This window comes from Patella vulgata, chromosome 2 (assembly GCF_932274485.2).
Source record: "Patella vulgata chromosome 2, xgPatVulg1.2, whole genome shotgun sequence".
Taxonomy (NCBI): Eukaryota; Metazoa; Mollusca; class Gastropoda; family Patellidae; genus Patella; species Patella vulgata.
In genome coordinates, this window is record NC_065880.2 from 54,546,580 (window position 1) to 54,567,401 (window position 20,822).

The 20,822-nt window shown below is 33.1% G+C and overlaps 1 protein-coding gene across 1 annotated transcript in view; it reads right to left on the reverse strand.

The window, feature by feature from the left end:
• Positions 1–16,642, reverse strand: part of LOC126809648 (protein O-mannosyl-transferase TMTC2) — a 43,811-nt gene extending 27,169 nt beyond the window's left edge. Inside the window, exon 1 of the mRNA XM_050534318.1 lies at positions 16,498–16,642. Coding sequence (XP_050390275.1) covers positions 16,498–16,583 — 86 coding nt within the window. The 5' untranslated portion in view covers positions 16,584–16,642. The remainder of the gene's footprint in view (positions 1–16,497) is intronic.
• Between the last annotated feature and the right edge of the window lie 4,180 nt (positions 16,643–20,822).

Consider the following 20,822-nt stretch of genomic DNA (forward strand, 5'->3'; position numbering starts at 1 on the left):
TCGCACGACGTCATGGCCGCCGTTTCATCTTCCAGGATGACAACGCAAGATGTCACAGGGCCAGGATCGTTACAGGTTACCTCCAACTGAGTCCCGACCTCTCCCCCATCGAGCATGTCTGGGACATGCTTGGACAGAGGTTACGTCAACGTCAACAACGTCCTGCCAATGTCCAAGAACTTGCTGCTGCGTTGCAACAGGAATGGGACAATCTGGACCAAAATGATCTTAGACGTCTCATTAGGAGTATGCCACGTCGGATCAATGCTTGTTTGGCAAACAGAGGAGGATTTACCCGTTACTGACTTGGTCGTGATGCTGTGGTAACTTTGCTGTTTGACCCCGGGTATCATTTTACCCTTATAATGGTCAGTCTGTGCCTTACTTAGTCTAACGATCATTTGGAATAAATCGATGAATGTGAACTTCATTTCATTTTGTTATTTGTTTCTTCGTCAGTTTCATTAGGTGACTTTAATAACACTTAAAAATCAAATATCCCCTACTTTTTTTGAATAGTATATTAGATGCACCATGTGCTCTACATTTTTTTATTGGCAAAACTCTTGAAACTCAAATCAAGAAATAATACTAAACAATAAAACAAAGAATTGGACAAAATGAAGAAAAATATGTTTCATTTTAAAATAAATATCTGTGTATTCATACATGTTTTAGAAAAAAAACATCTGACTGTTAAATCTTAAAAGAATGACTGCACTGTCACAAACAATGAAATTCTAAGCCTTTAAGACACATACCATATGTAAAGTTTGCCTTTGGAGGACAAAATTTCAACATAAAATAAAATGAATTTTGATAAAAAGATATTTTTTAAGATTTTAAACTATATCAGTTGTCTTTAAACTTTTTAATCATCAAAGAAAGGGGAACATGAACTGCACACATGAAGATTTGGTGTGAATTCTTGCCTGAAAGTTGAAGCTGTGAACAAATAGATGTATATTTGTAGATTTCTACTGTCAGTATAGATGAGTTTTGTTACACTGTTTTAGTTTATGTGTATACTGATAGAAGAATTTGTTTAGACTGTAGTATACATGTTAAAAGCTTATGTCTAATGTATGTGAAAACAGAAAATGTAGAAATAACAGCCTACATATCTCGTAACAATAAACTTTGAGAAGCAGATTATTTGGAGATAGATTTCATCTTATCACCAGCTAAGATCTTGCATTTTTCACAAACCAGTTTATCAAATGACAGAACCAAACTGTTAATAATGGATGTTTTGTAAAACAATTATAACTTTCAACTGTATTTGTGAAGGATTCTAAAATAGCTGCCACTCTTCTTTAAGTCCAATGGAATCGTAACAATAAATAAAAGTGCCTTCCTGCAATAGTTTTAAAAAAAAGAAGTAGCAGAAATTTTAACACATCTTATTTTTGTCTCCTTGGAAAGCATACATGTACATTGTATGACAACAACCAGACATATAAAGAGAAATTAGATTTAACATTAACCAGTTCATTTTGAGACTACCCCCCCCCCCCCAAAAAAAAAACCAACGGTTAATAGGAGACCCTACTTCTTAACACAGGTCAATATGGAATTGAACCCATGCCTTGCATAGATAATAGGCCTTATGATCCACAGCACGATAGACCTCCACAAAAAATTAACTGCTTTTGTGATACTTTTAAACGATGCACTTTCTGGAGACTAAACCAGCAACTGTGGGTACAGATAAATGAAAGAAAAAAATCAGCCAATGTCCTGAAATTAAATGGGATTTAACATTAACGCCCTCCCCTTTTCTGCACAATGAGGAAAGTCTGACCGGACACCCACATTTCCCCCTATTCTTCAACAAATTCAAACTACCAAGTGTTCGTATATATATGTACACGGAACCTCATTTTTTATACTATCAGAACGACATGTTGAAACAACAATGACAACTCCTGATGTACTTTCTCGGTTAACATCACTGTGTCCCTCATCCAATGTCCAGAAAAATAAAACCATTACAAATATTTTTCATAAAATAATGTTTGACAATTCACAGGTCATTTATGATCCAGTTAAAAGAAAATTTATAGAAGGAGTTACCAAGATATTTGGTCTATCTTAAAGCCTTCATCTCAGTAGGCACCTTTGATAGTTTCACATTTCCTCTGCTCAAACACTATGCCCACATCTTGTCCGTTTAGACCAAGGGTAGATTACCAGAATCAATTGTTGAAAGCTATGTGGACAGAATCAATTGATTAAGAAGTTTCTATAAGATTAAATTGTTAAAAGTTAGGACATTATTAGGATCTTTACACGGCAATGGCTAGATAATTCTCTCTGCTGCTCTAATAGCTATATTTCTATCAATTTGAACAAGCTTCCAATCACTTGAGCAATGTTGGATATGCCTGGCCTTGGGCATTTTGGGATGATCAGATTGACATTTACAGCTTGACTACACACTGAGCTACAAATAACCTGACAAAACAGAACAATAAAACTTATAAAGATCTGCCATTCAATTAGTCACTCTTACTCTCTTTTCAATTAGCTCTTGCCACCTACATCATCCTTATCTCATCATCCAATTACTTATTGTTACCTACTAAATGACACACTTTTCCCACTTATATTAATCACTTTTTCATGTCAAAAAATATTGACCTAAAATTATAAAATTTAACTTTTGTTTGTCATTAGTATTATAATATAGAAATATGGATCAAAGCAATGATACAATCTAACAGTTTACAATTAATCACTGAATTTACTAATTCAATTATGATTAGTATAATGATATTGAGAAAATATAATTTATTACTTAACCATAACCTAACACATATTTATCTATCTAATTTAAATCGCATGTTCTTTTTGTTCCATTTTTTCAGATGATAATTCCATTAAATCAAATGTCTTGATAATTAAATCCCTTCGATAGATTTCTCAGAATTTTCTGTATGACTTTTTTTAATTGGTAGGTTGATCTGAAGTAGACTTATAACTATAAGTGCTACAGATTCTGGGCATTCTGGATGTGCCCTATACAAAAATTTCTTTAAGATGAAGATGAGTGAACAAAAATAAAATAAAATGGAATAATTTATAGGTATAATTTTAATAATACAAATTTATCAATCCAATGAATTTCTTAAATCTTATTTTCATTTATGTAAATGAGGTTGTCTTTACACCACCACACATAACAGATGATTTAATACATAATCACAGTTGATTATATGACTACAATAAGAGCAAATTTGAAATCTTTAGTTCGTAAATCATTTGTCAACATATTTCTATAGATTAAAAATTCAATGGAAAAATTTGTTAAAATTCTTAAAAAATTTCTATTGGGACTCTGCAAAGCAGAAAGTTTATGACACCAGAACAGGAAAATGTGAAAGCAAACATATAATAGTTCAAACCCTACTCATGATCAGTGAATTGGAAAGATTTCTCACCAGATCTACTTAAAGATGCACTAGAGCACAACCTCTGAGAAAGGGTTCACGCCAAGGGTGAATATAGAACAGTCTGTATTAATGGGATAAGGTGACCTTTAGTGATCAATGGGTCTCAAGAATTTTGAAATGGCATACCTGTTGTTAATCATTTAATTTGATCAAGGTAATGGCAATAAATATGATTTATGAATCAGAAACCTGTAATTGCATATATTAAATTACAGAATTTACATGTTTGTGGTCGGATCAGTTCTTTAATTGGTACATGTATTAGTCTACTGGCTCATCCATTAAACAGTTCAAGACAAATAACAGCAACATCATCTAAAAATAATCTGCCTGTACAGGTTTTTTTTTAAGAGATAATATGAATTTGGGTTTAATGTCCACGACCATCAGGGCTATTGAAGAAGTTGAAAAAGGGCATATGCCATGCAGTGTACATGTGCTATGAGGGGAAATTTTGCCCAGACAGTAGCATTTCACACTTGACCTGCTGAACTACGTTTCAGCATATTATTCTTCATCAAATTCCAATTTTCAAGGGTTATTTTACGTGCACACCAGTATGTACACAGGACCTCAGCTTGTCATACTAACCGAACAACTAGACACTGTTTCTTGCCACAAATAGCTACAAACTGACCATATAGAGATAAATCAAAATAAGCTGAGCTAGTCACTAAGTGGATATAAATAATAAAAAAAAGGATTTATGGGACTGTTTTTATTAAAGTAATATTTATTATAAATTATATACAATAAATGGACAGTGTATAATAACAAGTGCTCTTGTTGTAGAAGATTCTTATAATTATATGGTAATTATTAGTAGTCTTTTATACCCATGTGAATAATGTTTTAAATATAGGAAGGTACTGTATTATATATTTACATGGATTAGTCAATGTCTAGGTCTCTAATCTTACCCTCAATAATAGTACAATTTTCTTTTATCAGTCCATATGGAATTGAAGGCATCAATTACCTGACAATAGCCAGCTAAACATGACACCAGAAAGACAAGTTTGCTCAACCTGAACGCCTCATTCACACAACCCTCAATTTGTCAGGTTTTACAAACCTTCTTTAAACAGAAACAATATAATATTTATCCCTGGATATTAGAATTTTCCCTGGAATATGTACTTTTATACCAAGAGGAGGAAAAACTATTTGCATTCACGAATCAACGGTGTTTTAATTTTCTTTTATTCAATAAAAAAAATTGTTTGGTTCACGAGCAACTTTCAACAAATCAGTTTTTGACTAATTGCCAAAAAGCAATTTTTATTTAATTTCATAATTCTTCAATCAAAACACAATCTAAAGTTGTGCGTCGCATTTTTTAAAAGACGATGCGGAAAGTAGTCAAAATAGAACACCATATAAATGAGTCATCTGAGTTCATGTTTCTTATATTTTGACATTAGCTTACCCAGTAATGAATGACAAGTTTTATCAATTTGTATACACACAAAGGAGTAAAAACAACCACATAATATACTTTTAATAGCTTTCCTTCTTTACTTATCTCAAATCTTTTAAAAAGATAAACCAACCATTATCAACAACTTTTCTTACAGCAGGAAAAAATCCAATTAGTTTAGAACATTTCAACAATATAAGGGTTCAAATGAATGTAAAACCAGTCTTGAGATACACATTAAATTAAACTGTTGTGATAGACATCAATAAAACCCTGAAGGCATTTCTTTAAGATACATGTACCAGTATGTATGGAGTCAATCAAACTCAACAGCTCTAGACATTTTATTGTATTACTGATTGTTATCAACTTAAAACAATAATTACTTTCAGAAAGAAGATTGCTCTTATATTTATAACTGAACATTTCCATTGACAGATGAAAAAAATCACACAAAAGAAACGGCATTACCTCAGAAAAATAATAAAGAGAGGTGGTCAAGTACGAAACATGCACCCCCAGCTGAGAAAGTTTCCCTGGATTTACCGACCTGGTTCCCAATTGTCAGTAGTGTGGAACAGCTTCTTGTTGTTCGGTTGTGATGAAAAACTATTAAGTCCTATGTACACATTGGCATGCATGTAACAGAACCCTAGACAGTTTAAATTCAAAGAAGAGTAGGCAGAATTTCTCTCATAGCACACTGCATGGCAGATGCCTAACTTCATTAGAGATGTAAGTGAAGAAAAGTAAGACATCAAACCCAATTTCATTTTATTGCATAACCTATAATACATGCATGTACACCAATTGTTTAATAACATGGGATGCAATATAGGATTGGGTTTTACATCTACTTGCACTAAAGAAGATTAATGACAACATAAGATTAGTATGGTATTTAGAGTTTATCTGGTGTCAGAGTAACAGCATGATGTAAATACAGGGATTACCAGCTGTCACTAGTATTACTTGTAAATAAGTGAATTCTCTTAATCTCTACAATTATCTCTTTCACACTTTCTCTTGTCAAACATCCAAATTCACTACCTGTTACATGCAAATTGGAAAACTATCAAAGGATATCGGGAGTGTTCATAATAGTTACATATTGCGTTTCATATTGGATTCCCAATATGGTCAAATGTTATTTGTATGTGAATATGACAAGCTGCAAGTAAACCCTGGTTTTTATAATTTAAAATAAATGTTCCGAATTCCAATAAATAGGTGAACTAATCTAAATTCAGGTAACAGATATGATTACCATTTACTGTATCTGCTGTGATCACATTGATATTATATGTACCTGAACTAAATAGGTTTTATTAAAGTTTTGTTTTCACCCTGACAGGATTACAATTTGTGTAAGCAGACGAAAATGATCTCACATGACAGTATTGAAATATTGTATCACCAAATCTGATTAAAAAGACAAATAAATTTTGTTTTGATTCTTTACACTTTCAATGGTTTCCATTTCATGTATAGATCTGACACAGGGGCATTTTAGAGAATAGGGTAGGCCCGGGTAGGTTTGGTATGTTCATGTCATTTATTTATAATTTGTAATAGTAATAATGCTTCACCATGCTTCCTCGGTGACTTTTTTCAATATAGCAAACATGATTTTTTTTTACCCAAGATATACATGTACGTCAGAATCCACCAAATGGCATTGATTTTTAAAAATTTTCTAGGGGAGGTCTCCCTGACCCTACACAGCTGGGGGTTGCACTCAAGGGCGGCAAGCTACGCACATCACACTGGATTATCACTATTTATTAATTGGACAGAGCCTAATTCAATTTAGGAAAACACCCCTGATTTGACAGGTTTGCATGTGATGTTACATGTGAGAAGAATGTTGTAATACGGGGGCCTGTTTCACGAAATTTTAACTAAAATAAAATCCAAATTTTAGTAATTTGATTGGATAATATTAGATTGATTTAAGTGCTTAGCCAATCAAAACTGAAGTATCTACTAAAAGTTTTGTTTTGTTTTCAACTGTTTAATAGGTGACTCCCCAGAATTCTATGCACACTCCTGCAAACCTCAACTAAACTAATCATTTCATTGGCTAATACCCTACATAAAACAGAATGTTGTTTATCCTGCTATCCTTAAAACAAAATGTTAACAAGCCAACAGTGAGGCTGATGTCCCCTGCCGAAATCCCCCCCCCCCCAAAAAAAATACAGATGGCACATTAATTAATTGCACATTTATCGTTTTCAATAGTATCGAGTAATAAAACTGATAATCTATGCTTAGTCTAAGCATAAAATGTTCACTATCAAACTCAGTTTTTGAAGTACCAGGTAGTGGGTGAAACCATATACTAAGTTTCATCACTCTCCATCAATTAGAATCAAAGTTATCTTGTTCCAAAGCATCAACCAAAGAAATTGCTTAGCTATGCTTAGCTTTAATGGGAAATATTAATCATTGAACTCAGTCAACGTCAACACATTTACCTAATGAACATCTATACCTCAATTAAAAGCAGAATTGTTATGTTCCAAAGTCTTAACCAATCAAATAATCAAATTTCTTATTGCTACTTAGCCTAAGCAGAAAATTCTCATCATCGTACTTAGTCAATGTATAGATATAATGAATCTATACTCAGAATTTCATTGCTCTCACCCAATTAGAACCAAAGTTATCGTGTTCCAAAGTCTCAACCAATCAAATTGCTCATCTCTGCTTAGCCATAGTGAAAAATGCACATGATCGAACTCTGTCAAGGCATTCACCTAATATAGACACCTACACCAATTTTGAACATTCTACCTCAATTATAAGGAAAGTTATTGTGTTCCAAAGTCTCGACCAATCAGATTGAAGTCTCTACTTTGCCTAAGCAGAAAATGCTCAGCATCGAAGCTTGTTAAGGTATTGATGTAATAAAACTATACACGAAGTTTCTCCACTATCACTCAATTAGAATCAAAGTTGTAAATTCATCGCCAGGAATAAGAGACAGCCAGGGTTATAACAGACAATGTCATTCTGTCAAATGACATCAGCAAAGTGTATTAACAAAAAACTTGATACTGGATGCAAATACAAACATTTTAATTTGTCCTTTTCTCAAAAAAATAAACCCAACCTTTTTCAAATAATTTGGAAAGGCTCAAGCTCTCTAACTTCTGCATCCTCTTTATATTTTTTTTCATGTGGTTGAAGTGTGTTAAAGTATATATGCACTCCACCATCAATTCACATACCATAATATTGTTAATCTTTCATCTGAAAATAACAAGCATATTCATGATCTCGTCAAACATCAATAATCATACAATTCGTATTATAATTTTTGTTGTTCTTCCCATTTGTGATCAACAAAATTGTTGTCCGAGTAAACTCACAGGATTTAAGATAACCCTTTGTTCTGTCTTACATCACTTACATAATCTGAACTGTGGACCACATACTTTAAGATGAGTGTTTAGATTTACTCTTAACCACAAACATCTCCTCTCTACACTCAACTACAGCTATCTGGAAATCATATTCTGTACAAATAAAATACTTTGAATTTCTCATTTCTTGTAACTGTTTGTTTGCTGGTTTCGCTCCTATCATTGATAGTATCAATGCCAAACATTAATCAATAAGAACTTTGTTAGTAAAATCACCAAAATCATCCTGTTTATCAAATATAAATCTAGCCCACATACAATACAGATATCTTCAAATTAAATGGAGAATAAAACACATGTACATTTTCAATCATTAGCCAGATAAAAGGGATATATTTAATTTGGTATTCACACCCTATTACAAAATGATAGAGTCATGCTGGGATCTTGGATCTTCACAAATTACATGACAATATTTTTTTACTACCCCTTCTTCAGAGGTGCCATCAATGATCAATTATGGGAATTTCAGACATCTGCTACAGTTCTTATCTAATTCAAAATCTCAACTATGCTCTTTTTTAAGACTTAAAAAATATAGGTGAATTGATTACCTCCAATGAAATTTGGATTAGCACGTCATTCGTATCTTTCTGCTGTTGATAATGAAAGGCAAGTTTTTTTATGGATTTAAAGTTAAGCATGTACAACATTTTCTAAGCACTTGACAAGTTGCAGCCTGAACTCTCTCCCGCTTCTCTTGTGTTTATTGTTTACAAACTCTTGGCATAAGCAAATAGCCGTAGTCAGATTTTTACATGTCAGAGGCTAGCTTTTGTTGGGCAACCTGTAGATTTATTTGAAGGGGAGGTGTTCAAACATAAAACATACCCTCAGCGGCAAGGAATAAAGAATTGTGCCAAAACAATATTACTGTATTTCTTTTCATATCACCCTGTTTGTTTCATATCACTGAGGTTAGAAATTAAAACAACATGGCATAATCTAGCAAAATCTTATAGTTTTGTTAACATCATCATTTGTATGGCTCATGTTTTTCAACTCGTGCACTTCAAAATAATTTACATGTTTAAGAAAACATAAACATCCCCCTAAAAGATGTATTTAAAACATGGCATCCTTATGCTGGGTGTTAAGACAGAAATAATTGACATAAATGATGGGAATGTGAAGATTTTTCATCCATACATCACAGTGGCATAATGCGTCAAGGCAATCCAAAATTCAACCATTTCAAAACATTCACCTCTCAAAATAGGTACAGCCAACCAATTAACAAATCCATGCAACTGCAATAATACAATTTTTTGCCATTGCTGGGAGTTAATGAATAATTTATCAAAAACACAACAAGCTTTTGGTGAGAGATTAGGTTTCATTTTATAGACATGATGTAAAGTTAACAACATTACTTTTGCCAGATGTTTTCATTAATTTGAATATTTCCAAGTAGCCTAGTTGAATTCATAAACAGTGAATATTTAATGTATTTTGAATTCTATGATCACAGATTCTGCACCCAGTGCTTGCCAATATGAAAAGCCTGTCAAAAATTTGGTACAGAAATTCATATGAATGAGCCAGTTTTTCAGTATGATGATAAAAAAATAAATGAATTAAGGTGACAAATTGATACATGTGTTTGCAGCACAATGGGAATTAGCTCTGTGTTCTATCCATTTAAAGAAGTAATTTAAAGGACAACATAACGGGGTCATTATTTAAAGAGACATTACCCCATGTTAAATTCAAAGAAAGGTTGCCAGGCAATGAAACATACGTCCACAGCAGCTAAATCGTCTGGGCAGTCAACAAGAGTTGTCGCATATTTTTACTTTTTTCAGTAATGAAACATTTATTATACATTAAAATTTGATTCAGAGTAACAACTCATTAAGTAATTATCAGAAAACCATTAGAATTTGTTTGGTTTTTATAAAGTTCTGCCCATGCTAACGTTTAGTATACGAAACTTTTAACATAATGGATTTAGCTGTTCAAGTCATAAAAATTCATTGAAAATCAATATACTTGTTCGTCTCAAGACCTTAAACTCTGTGTACCAATCTGAAGTCAATCAGATGATAACTTTAGCCTCTAGAGCGTCACAAGATTTTTCAAAGTGATCAAGGGCCGTAACTTTGGCAGTAATTATAGGAAATCGTTGAAAATCAATAGGATTCTTCGTCTCATGACCTCAAACACTGCGTATAAATTTAAAGTGAATCTGATATTAACTTTAGCCTCTAGAGCGTCCACAAGATTTTTTGAAGTGATCAAGGGCCATAACTCTGGCAGTAGGCTTCTTCATCTTATGACCTTAAACACTGTGTATAAATTTAAAGTCAATCGGATATTATCTTTAGTCTCTAGAGCACCCACAAGATATTTTGAAGCGATCTAGGGCCATAACTCTGGCAGTAATTATCCGAAATTGCTGAAAATCAATAGGCTTCTTCGTCTCATGAACTTAAAACACTGGGTATAAATTTAAAGTCAATCAGATATTAACTTTAGCCTCTAGAGCGTCCACGACGGATGGGGGGGGGGACAACAATATACGACCACATTTCAATGTGGGCGTATAACAAAAATGTATGGAACAAGTTTATAACATATTTATTCATATCTAATCATAAAGCTTAATTTAGGTAGAAATATGATTCCAGGGTTATTAAATTATTATTCTATTGTGGACTCCCCCATAGCTTCACAAACATGATATAGTAGGCCCACTTCACTATTTCATTCTCATCCCCGCATTATAGAAAATAACACTTCAGACTTGCCTGGGAATATTTTTTAGGCTGCTCAAAATTTTTGAGAACATTTTATAATTTGATAGTAACTTTAGAAATGATAACTCTGAAAGCCTCTTATTATAACCATTGCTCAAGGCAGAAAAGAGACATAATAGATAATTTTCAAACATTCCAGTACTACAGAGATATTAAAATAGCCATACATTATTATATACCGCAAGTCATATAACATGTAATATATTTTGTCTAGATTATACCTGTTCACAGACATGCACCTTTACATTTTTATCTGGCTATGCACAACAGTACCAATAGCTAGTTATGGTAACTTTTGAAACATTTGACCTTTTGTATAGAAAACAGCATCTGATATTGAGAAAATTCTATTGTTGTCCTCATTTTTCAATTGATAAACTGTGATTTTTGTGAAATTTAAAAGAATGCAAAGGTGGGATGTCACTTCAAGGGTAAAACTACTGTACCTGTATTATAAACAAACATACACAAACAAATACATCTAAATATATTAAATCTATGCATAGTGTTATAGTCATACTGGGTGTTAAAGTGACAGTTTACATTAACCTTTACTCCAATCTTCTTCCATTGGCTTTTAAAGTCAGAATTATGTAATGTAGTCACCAGGTAAAATAAAAACAGTAACAACACTGTGAGACTGCACTGAGTATTTACCTCCATCTTACCAACGTTTATTCATGGTGTATCGTCAAGTTGGAGACAACCATCTCACTACAACAACTCAGTGCTGGGAGAAACATGACCTGCCAACATGTATATTCCTTCAATTGTATTTTTTCTTTTAAATCTACCTAAAATGTAGTCTTGCTATCAACCACATCACTGGAGTCAGTGGTAGGCAGTTTTTGTTTGAATTGTTGGTCACACATTATCCAAAGAAAATGTGAAAACAGTATTTCAGTGTGTATTAGAGGATATTTCAATATCTTCTCTTTTTTTAATAATGTTAGAAGTGTATTTATTTCACTGATATGTCCGTGGACAACAATACCCAACTATTGTATCATGTCTTAACATCTCAAAAATTTCACACACCAAAACATTTGGAGCCTATGTGTTAAATATTACAGTGTCGCAACATTAAGAGCAAAGCACAAACACTCGTATTCAGAATACATGCCACACAACTGATTCCAGAAACAATACAAATCTCACATTAAAACTTGAATCAAATTTCAACCACTTTAGTGGATTTATTATGGTGTTTTTTTTTCATTTTTGGAAAGGTTTTCTTCACTGATGGATCACCATATATAGTTTCAAATACATCTTATTACCTATTGATTTCATAAATATATTGAATGTATTAATTTGAAAATCACCAGAGAAAGTTAATACTCTAACCCATAACTAAAACCTTGTCGGTTCGTCCCCTTCCACCGAAGTGATATCGCTGACAATGAACCAGCTTGGCAATCCTTTATGTAGTAACAAAATGGTTTATCAGATGTATAAAGGGATTAGAGTGACCATGTTTACATTATGACTGATACTTTATTAGCCACGTGTACAAGTCTTTTATACTGTTAGTATTGACAGGTAAAAGAAACCTGAGCCTCATCAGCAATAACAATGGCCACTTGCCACTTGTACCTCTTGTTTAGATACCTGGTCTTTAAAAGATGCCATACATCACTTAAACTCTGTGACCACTCAATACACATATCTACAATATCAAAGGTAAAATCATTGAGCTTATGAATATATTTCCTGAGCAGCATCTTCATTTAGAAAAATGTTCTCCAATCACCAAACATTTCTCAGAAAGTTAAACAAGTAAAAAAGACAATCCAAATGAGTGAATTGTCCCAGTACCCTTGTATTTAAAGGGACATTATGTATAATTTAGATAAAGAGCTGGCCATTCTCACTATATTTAAATTTAAAAAATAATTAATGCAAAATGAATATATTGAAAATTTCATTCAAAATTTATTTTGAGCAAAGTTGTCAATGGTTGTAGTTTTGGCAAGATGTATGCATTGATTGTAACCATCATACTGGTTGTTCAAGACTTAGCTTCTCCATTTTTAGATTAAATCATTAAATAGTCAAACCGTTCTAATCTACTTAAAATCGGAGCCATCCGATGGCATCGAGAGTTGTTGATTAAGGTCTTGTGATGCTAATAATTTAATGTCTAATTAATAATTTATATAACATTTAAGGCCCAAAGAAAGTCCTGCAATAGGCAGATTTAGCTCTTACATACATGTAACGCCTGTTTAATATTAAAGTTGAGTATTGATTTTAAAATGTTATTTTACGTACCGCAGTCAAGATACCAGATAAATAATTCAATGTTTGATGTAATTTATATGATTAATATCATAACAATGAAATATTTGTTTTGATATTTGAACACCTTAGATACTTGTTTGCTTTCTGTTAGAATATGACATGACAAAAACCCAATGTAACATGCACGGGTGACTTGTACATCAGATCTTCTTATACATATAAAATAAATTACATCTTTTTCTTGGATAATCCAATTGAATGTTTAAAAAAGTCAGAAAACAAATCTACCTATGAAGTACATGTTGTTAAAGAAATGTAAACAATAGTTACATGTAGATGTAGTCCCCAAAAATTGTTGGGGTTTTTATACTTCAATATAAAACTCACTGATGCATGTCTGGTTTCATTTCATGTAAATGTTTTCAATTGAAAAGTTGTCTCAATCATCATACATTGTTATGATAATATTACAAACATGATTTCCTTTCAAATCATTCAGTACAGTTTAACTATATAATATGGTAAGGTTAATGGAAAGGTGTTCTTTAAAAAAAAACATCCTGATTTGTGCATTGGAGCCAATTTGAATTTCTTGACCGCAATGGTGATCATGAAGATGAAGTACTATGTATAGTTGGGAGATTATGCTACCCTGTTCCTTCAATCAGTCCATTCATCTTCTGTCAAAGCCATATATACAATAGATATGTGTTTACCATGTAAATTGCTACCACACAACTTTTATCCCAATAAAGATCATGGACAATGGAACAAAAATGTACAGACAAAACTCAAGGGTGTGTTTTGAATTGTTTGTACGTTTTTTGAATTTTCAGTTCTACTATTTTGTGTAACAGGTGGAGAAGTCTAAACATGGCTATTAACCTTATCTCTAAGTTAACCAGATTGATTATATGTTACACAAATTGTAACAACACCTGGCCTTTATTATAAAATACTCCTATTTTTCTCTTCAAAAACTTATCTTATAGTCTTTGATAAACATTATTAGTTTCACAATAAAACAATCAATATGATGGCTAATAAATACATATTATATTACACATATTTCACCTGTGACACATATAATAGATATGCCTACATGTGTACCATTAAAAAAGCAAAAGCAATTACACCACAATTATTTCTTGAAAATAAACTAAAAATTATAAAAATAGCAATGTGTTTACTAGAGGAAGATGGAATAAAAAAATGTAAACTTGTTCATTGAGTATAGATGTACATGTAAGGTCAACTCGAACCCCATCTACACTGGTCCTTGATAAAGCGCGCAAATCTGGACTTGATCGAATTCAAGAAGATGTAGCCTGCCTATTTATACTATCTGTGCCAGAACTGTTTTCGACATGTGGAAGTTTTCACAGGAAAGCCAATTTAAGCTGGATACACCTACGCTCATGTTAGAAACAATTTTACTGTCACTACTAAACACCTGCGCTGAGACAATAGTCTATATCTATTCTCCTTAAGGAGGTATTATCACTCATAACAAAAAAATAAATGTAGATGTAATTAATTTTAAATAATCTTTGAATCATCTGATCATCAAATATACAAGCACTGACCTTATTTGAGTATTAAGTGTTTTATTAAACTCATCGAAAATCACACAAAAAATTGTAGGTCTTGTCTACATGTACATGTATTGAATGTAAAAATATCTGGAGAAGGCCACCAATAACCTAATGCCTCTTTAAGATATAAATATTTGAGTCTAAAATACTGTAATTACAATGTGTGCTGTATAAAGACTGTAATTTATCTATAAGGCAGTATAATGATAATAATTACTATCTACATACAGCCTTGTAGTTGTACCTAAATAATAGTTTGATGATAATCACCTGTATTTTTATAAATGTGAAGATAAAACATTTCCTATTGGATTTAATAACAGAGAAAAACTGCATAACTACATGTAAGTCTCAGATAACCTACCTCTTATAGGTACTTACTGTAATGTAAAATAACCCAGGATCAGAATGGAAAAATTGCTTTGTATCAAAAAATGTACTGGTAAAAAAAATATATATCCTCTTTCTTTAAATTACATGTGTATAATTCATTCATTACCACAATACTGCAGCTGACCAGGGGGCTGTTCCAAGAAATGTGCATAAAGTTGCATTCATGTAAGTCCAATAAAATTCTAATAGTATAGCACACCAGAAGGAAGGCAAAGGTGGGGGGGGGGGGCCAGACCAGCATCCATTCAGATGGGTATCCAAGCATCATCAGCAACATCATATCCATACCCATTTTATATGATTTGTTAAGTGACAACAGTGTTTCATTATTGGAATTTTATTGCAAAAGTTGAACATCGATAGGAGGGAACTATTTTTGCAATAAAATCCATATTTGCAATAATTTCTCCTTTTTTGGCTTGTTTTTAATTTTCTGGCCATCAATAACATATGCAATGAGTTGTTGATGATTATCACAAAAATAGTTTTTATACAATAACTACCTGAACAGAATATCATTGAAAAGAATTGTAAGGCCCAGTCATTAAATTTTACATGAAAACTCCATTCCGCTTTTGTGCAATATGAAATGCCCTGTTATACAGCCCCAAAAAGCTTTTTATACCCATGAGTGGAAATGAATAAAGGTGCGTATAGCTGTTTTTAAAAGCCACCGATTTGAGCCTTGAGGTCTCTTTTGTGTCTCGAGTAATTCATGATGTGAACTGTAATAGGACTGGGATCCCATCAAGTGCCTTAAACGAATCCTAGCAACGTTATGCCAACTTGTAAGAGAGATAGAACACAACATAGCAATTTGCTAATATTTCGTACTGTACTGTTGAGTACTAAAAATTTGCCCGGTTCAAAGATCTCGTGTAGCAGACGATTCTTCGCCACATGTCAATCATTAAGATATCAGTAACTCTCGAATATGTCATGTCTAATATCTAGACAACAAAGGTACTAACATGTAAATAATTGGCAATACACGGTTACCGTCAAACAGCGCTATCTTGAAGTCACCACACTGTTGCATTTCACGGAATCGGAATTCTCAATATAACTCTACTAGTAACGGGATGTCTATTAGGCTATATGAAATACACAAATTTGTACGATGACAATGTGTAATGAAATCTAATCAATGACAATACCGCGGTTTGTCGCCGGACTAAATTAAAATTCTATTTAATTTACCTGTCATCATAGGCAAAGTCTGCAGGCAGTGTGTTACTGTATAGCCCTAGAGCCAGAAAACTTGCTGCTAAAATCGTGTAATCCATTTCGTTTCTTCCTTGCTTTCTGCCATGACTCGCTATAATATTTACTTCGGTTAATTGACGCTCAGTGCGCATGACTGTGTTTTAGCTTCACCTGTTTCGTTGAAATGTATTGTCAATAGAGCTGGTTGAACAAGTTTTACACCGCCCTCGCGGTGCGGTTTTCATGAAAGCGTATTCATTGAATATTTATCTCTTATTGTTCCATACATGTGACCAAGCTACATTGACAAAATATTATATTTTCCGTATATTTATAGTCGCATTAATACATTTTATGGACCGATCCAGTGAAAGGGTTTTGTAGATGTATAGTATTCTGACAACTTTTGGCTTTCATTTTATTTCACTAATTCATTGAAACAAAATTAATGGCTGGAAATAAAATGTTAATCTAATGTCGGTAGTTTCTTTATTGGTATTCTCCCGATCAGGTCTTTATACAAATCATTATGAGGCCTGTAGACCATCGGACAAAAAGATGTTAGAAAATAATAGAAACTGTAAAAAAGGGGCAATAAAGGGTTTGAGGATATTATCGGTGTTAAATCGTTTTGGTGATATTGAAATAATTAAAATGTATTGCACATATACCTCACATGTAGATTTTAATTGTTACAATGGTAACTGTTCTTCATTTGGACGCTTAATGTGGCGCGCGACTACCTTTTAAAACAATCGATTTGGGGAAACATCGAACGCCGACCGAGGTACAAAATACACAAGACTTTATCCGACCTGGGTAAATATACCTACAGTAAATCAATTAAGAAAATCAAGTTTTCTCCATTAGACAACCTACTTCATATGAAAATACCGCCTTTAATTGAGACCATGGCATCATTAATCAATTTTTTCGTGATATTTGGCAGGAAAATACTCGAGCAAACTATTTTCATAAATATTACAGAATAAAACGAAGAACCATTTTAAAAGCATGCGTGACAATATTATCTTCAATATTCAAATAATACTACGATGTGCAAAATATCAAATCCTCCTATTGGTGGAAGACTTAAATCTAATAAAACGTTCCAATATTCTATCTTGAAGATTTCGCCCTTAATTTTCCGATTTTTAATCCAGATGGATCACGCATATTTCTAAAGTCAAAAATATAATATGTACTATTTTTGGAAAAGAGTGATGTTATTGTGTAATTAAGCTCAACCGACTGTAAAAATAAATGAATTGTGAAATCAATAAAACTCAACAAAAGAAAAGATGGGGAAAAACATAGGACACCCAACTATAACTCATAAACACAATAAACATCTTTGATTAAAACTATATTCTACATTACTCTTTCATTTGTCGAAAAGATAAATACATTAATAATAAAATGTAGGTCTGATTATATGACGCTTTTTTTTATTTAGTGTTTTATCTATAAAATCACCATTTTACACAATGTTTTTCGACATTCATTAGATCTTTAACATAGTGTAATAGAACAAAGAATGATTGACACCTTGAGTGATGGTTGTAATTAACATCCCATAAACAGGTGTCAATTACCCTTGATTTACTAATTGGCTATCATTTTAAAGAGATGTCGCACTCCCGAGTTTATACCCCAAAGTGTTTCGCTAAATGTGATTTGAATGCCGGGGTTTATTTTGCCTTGGTTATACAACACAATATACTTGGACTAACCCAAAGTATTTTTTATTATTAAAGATATTTAGTATTCAAGTCCTGCAGTAGCCATTGTGCAGCTATAATTTGGTTAATGAACATTTCTATGGTATTATGCAAAATTTATAACGTTACAATATACTTGTATATCGTTACGCAGGTATTTTTAGGCAACGTCCGTCTATAGAAAACCCATGAACCTTTGATTTACCTGCCTCATTATTAGTTTTTATGCTACTGCGTAGTATAAAAACTATTGTTTTTGTTCGGATTATTTTTTATTTTATTTTTTTTTCCATCGCGTTTTTCGAAAAAGTACATATTCTACAGAATTAAACTCGATACTAACCGAAAGGTATTCAGTTGGAATTGTGAATGAATAACATAAAATTTTAAAAGTGACGTCATCGACGAAAATAGACCAATATTAGACATCAAAGGGAACTTTTTTGTTTTTCAACCAATTTGAATGCGGTTTTCACCAATTTGTAGCTGTTCGTATTTCGGGGCATTGCGGCCTCTGCGACGCATGCGTATGGCCCAATTTTAAGTTCAAAGGTGAAAAGAGTGACAATTCTGAGTAACTTTTTTTTATTTTTGAAGAGTTCGACTTGAAACCTTCATAATACATTACAAATAGGTGGATTAAGCCAAAAATGTCAACAAATATTTTCCGATTATCTCCCCTTAGAAGATGAAGTCAGCTTTTCGACTTCTTTAAATTTGTCTTATTTAAAAATATATGTCAATAGGAGTCGTCTATCAACTTTTTAGAGTAATCTTTTCAAGTAAAAATTCATCGGAAGTGCCACCATTTTCAAAATGTAAGTCAATCTTTAAAATCCTACTCATGATACAATCTTTATCCAATTTTCAATATCGTCATATTTTTGGAAAGCATTCACGATTCGCAATTGATCAATACGTTTAGAATTTTGATATTTGACCTAGAATTTTTTAAAGTGACGGCATAAAATTGAAGTTTTGTTGGAGGGTTTTTTTGGGGGGGGGTTTAGTGTAAGACTTTGAAATCAGGTAAAATGTCAATGACAAACGATAAATTGAGTCATTTGGTGCATATTCTAAAAGTTTTTTCAAAATCAGATTATAAACAAGGTACTGTGCAACTTTTTAAAAAAAAGATAGATTATGGCCCAGCGCCTTTAATATTGGTTATGTGTAATTAAACTGTTTGCCAAAATATGTGTTTTTGGCTATTACAGTGAAAATAAGTCATTTTATTTTATGATCAGTAGTGGAATACCGCGTTTTATCAGTGAAATAAAAGTGTTATTCCACTGGCTAAAGTAGTTCATGTTAATTGTTTTTACCTAAAATGATTGTAAAATCATAAAATAAATAGAACATTTGTCGTTTTGTCGTGAATAACATATTTTATTTCATCTGTAAGCAAGAAAACGTTTATATTTTCACTCATGCTATGCATTCGTGAAAATATAAGTTTTCTTGCTTCTCAATGAAATAAAATATGTTATTCACTCTAAAACGACAAATATCCTCTATTGAGTATGCAATTGTGTGCCATCGAATTTATATATAGTAGGGGAGCAAGCTGACCGTTGTTCCTAAACTCGCGGACAAAATTGGCACTATGCCTAACGAGGCACCATGATGGCCGATGATCAGAATGGGGTTTCTTAAGTTGCACATCCCCTGGGTTTAGGGACTGTACACCCCCGAAATCGCGGAAAAGGTCGATTTACTTCAAATACTGAAAAAGGAATCAAAGTTGTCCATCATATTTGAAATAAATCTACGTACTCGGGTCACTAGGGAGCGTTCTAAAACCAGAGGCCAGGGGAATTTTTTTGTTCTGAAGGGCACTTTTAAAGTTTGCGTTAGCAACGTGAACATATGTAGCGAAGATTAACTTTGTCCGCCAAAGTTTGAAGTAGATCAACTTTTCCCGCGATTTCTGGGGCGTACAGCCCCTAAACCCAGGGGATGTGCATCTTAAGTATTCCCATTCTGATCATCGGCCATCATGGTGCCTTCGTTAGGCATAGTGACAATTTTGTCCGCGAACAACGGTCAGCTAGCTCCCCTACTAATAACACATCTTTTGTCTGCATGACATCTTCATCGAATACCATTAAAACTAAAGCTCCCCTGTGGCGCTGTTTTAAAGTAACTTCCAGCATGATTCCCCGTTGTCAGTGATGCAGGATGGAGGGCCTGACAAGGCCAGTTGTTTAGTCGTTCAGATGGGACGAAAACCCGAGGTCCCGTGTACATATTGGCGTGCACGTAAAAGATCTCTTGACAGTTGGAATTCGATATAAGAGTAGGCCGCAAAATTTCCTACTAGTCCGGTGACTGAAGGGGGTGGGGGGTCGCCACCCGAGCTGTGAATTTATGAGACCAAGTTTTACTAGACCAGTTTTTTGCGTAGATTCCGAATCTGTGTGGTGATCAGGCGTTTGAGGGAGCAAGGTATAATGTTCAGTCGTTCAGATGGGACAGAAATTGAGCTGCTGTCCGGGTAGCATATGTCAGCATTTTGCTCGATCACTGGGAGGAAAGGGTTCACTCCCGTTGTTGGCAATTTATAAAGTCAAGATCAACAACACACATTACTTTACT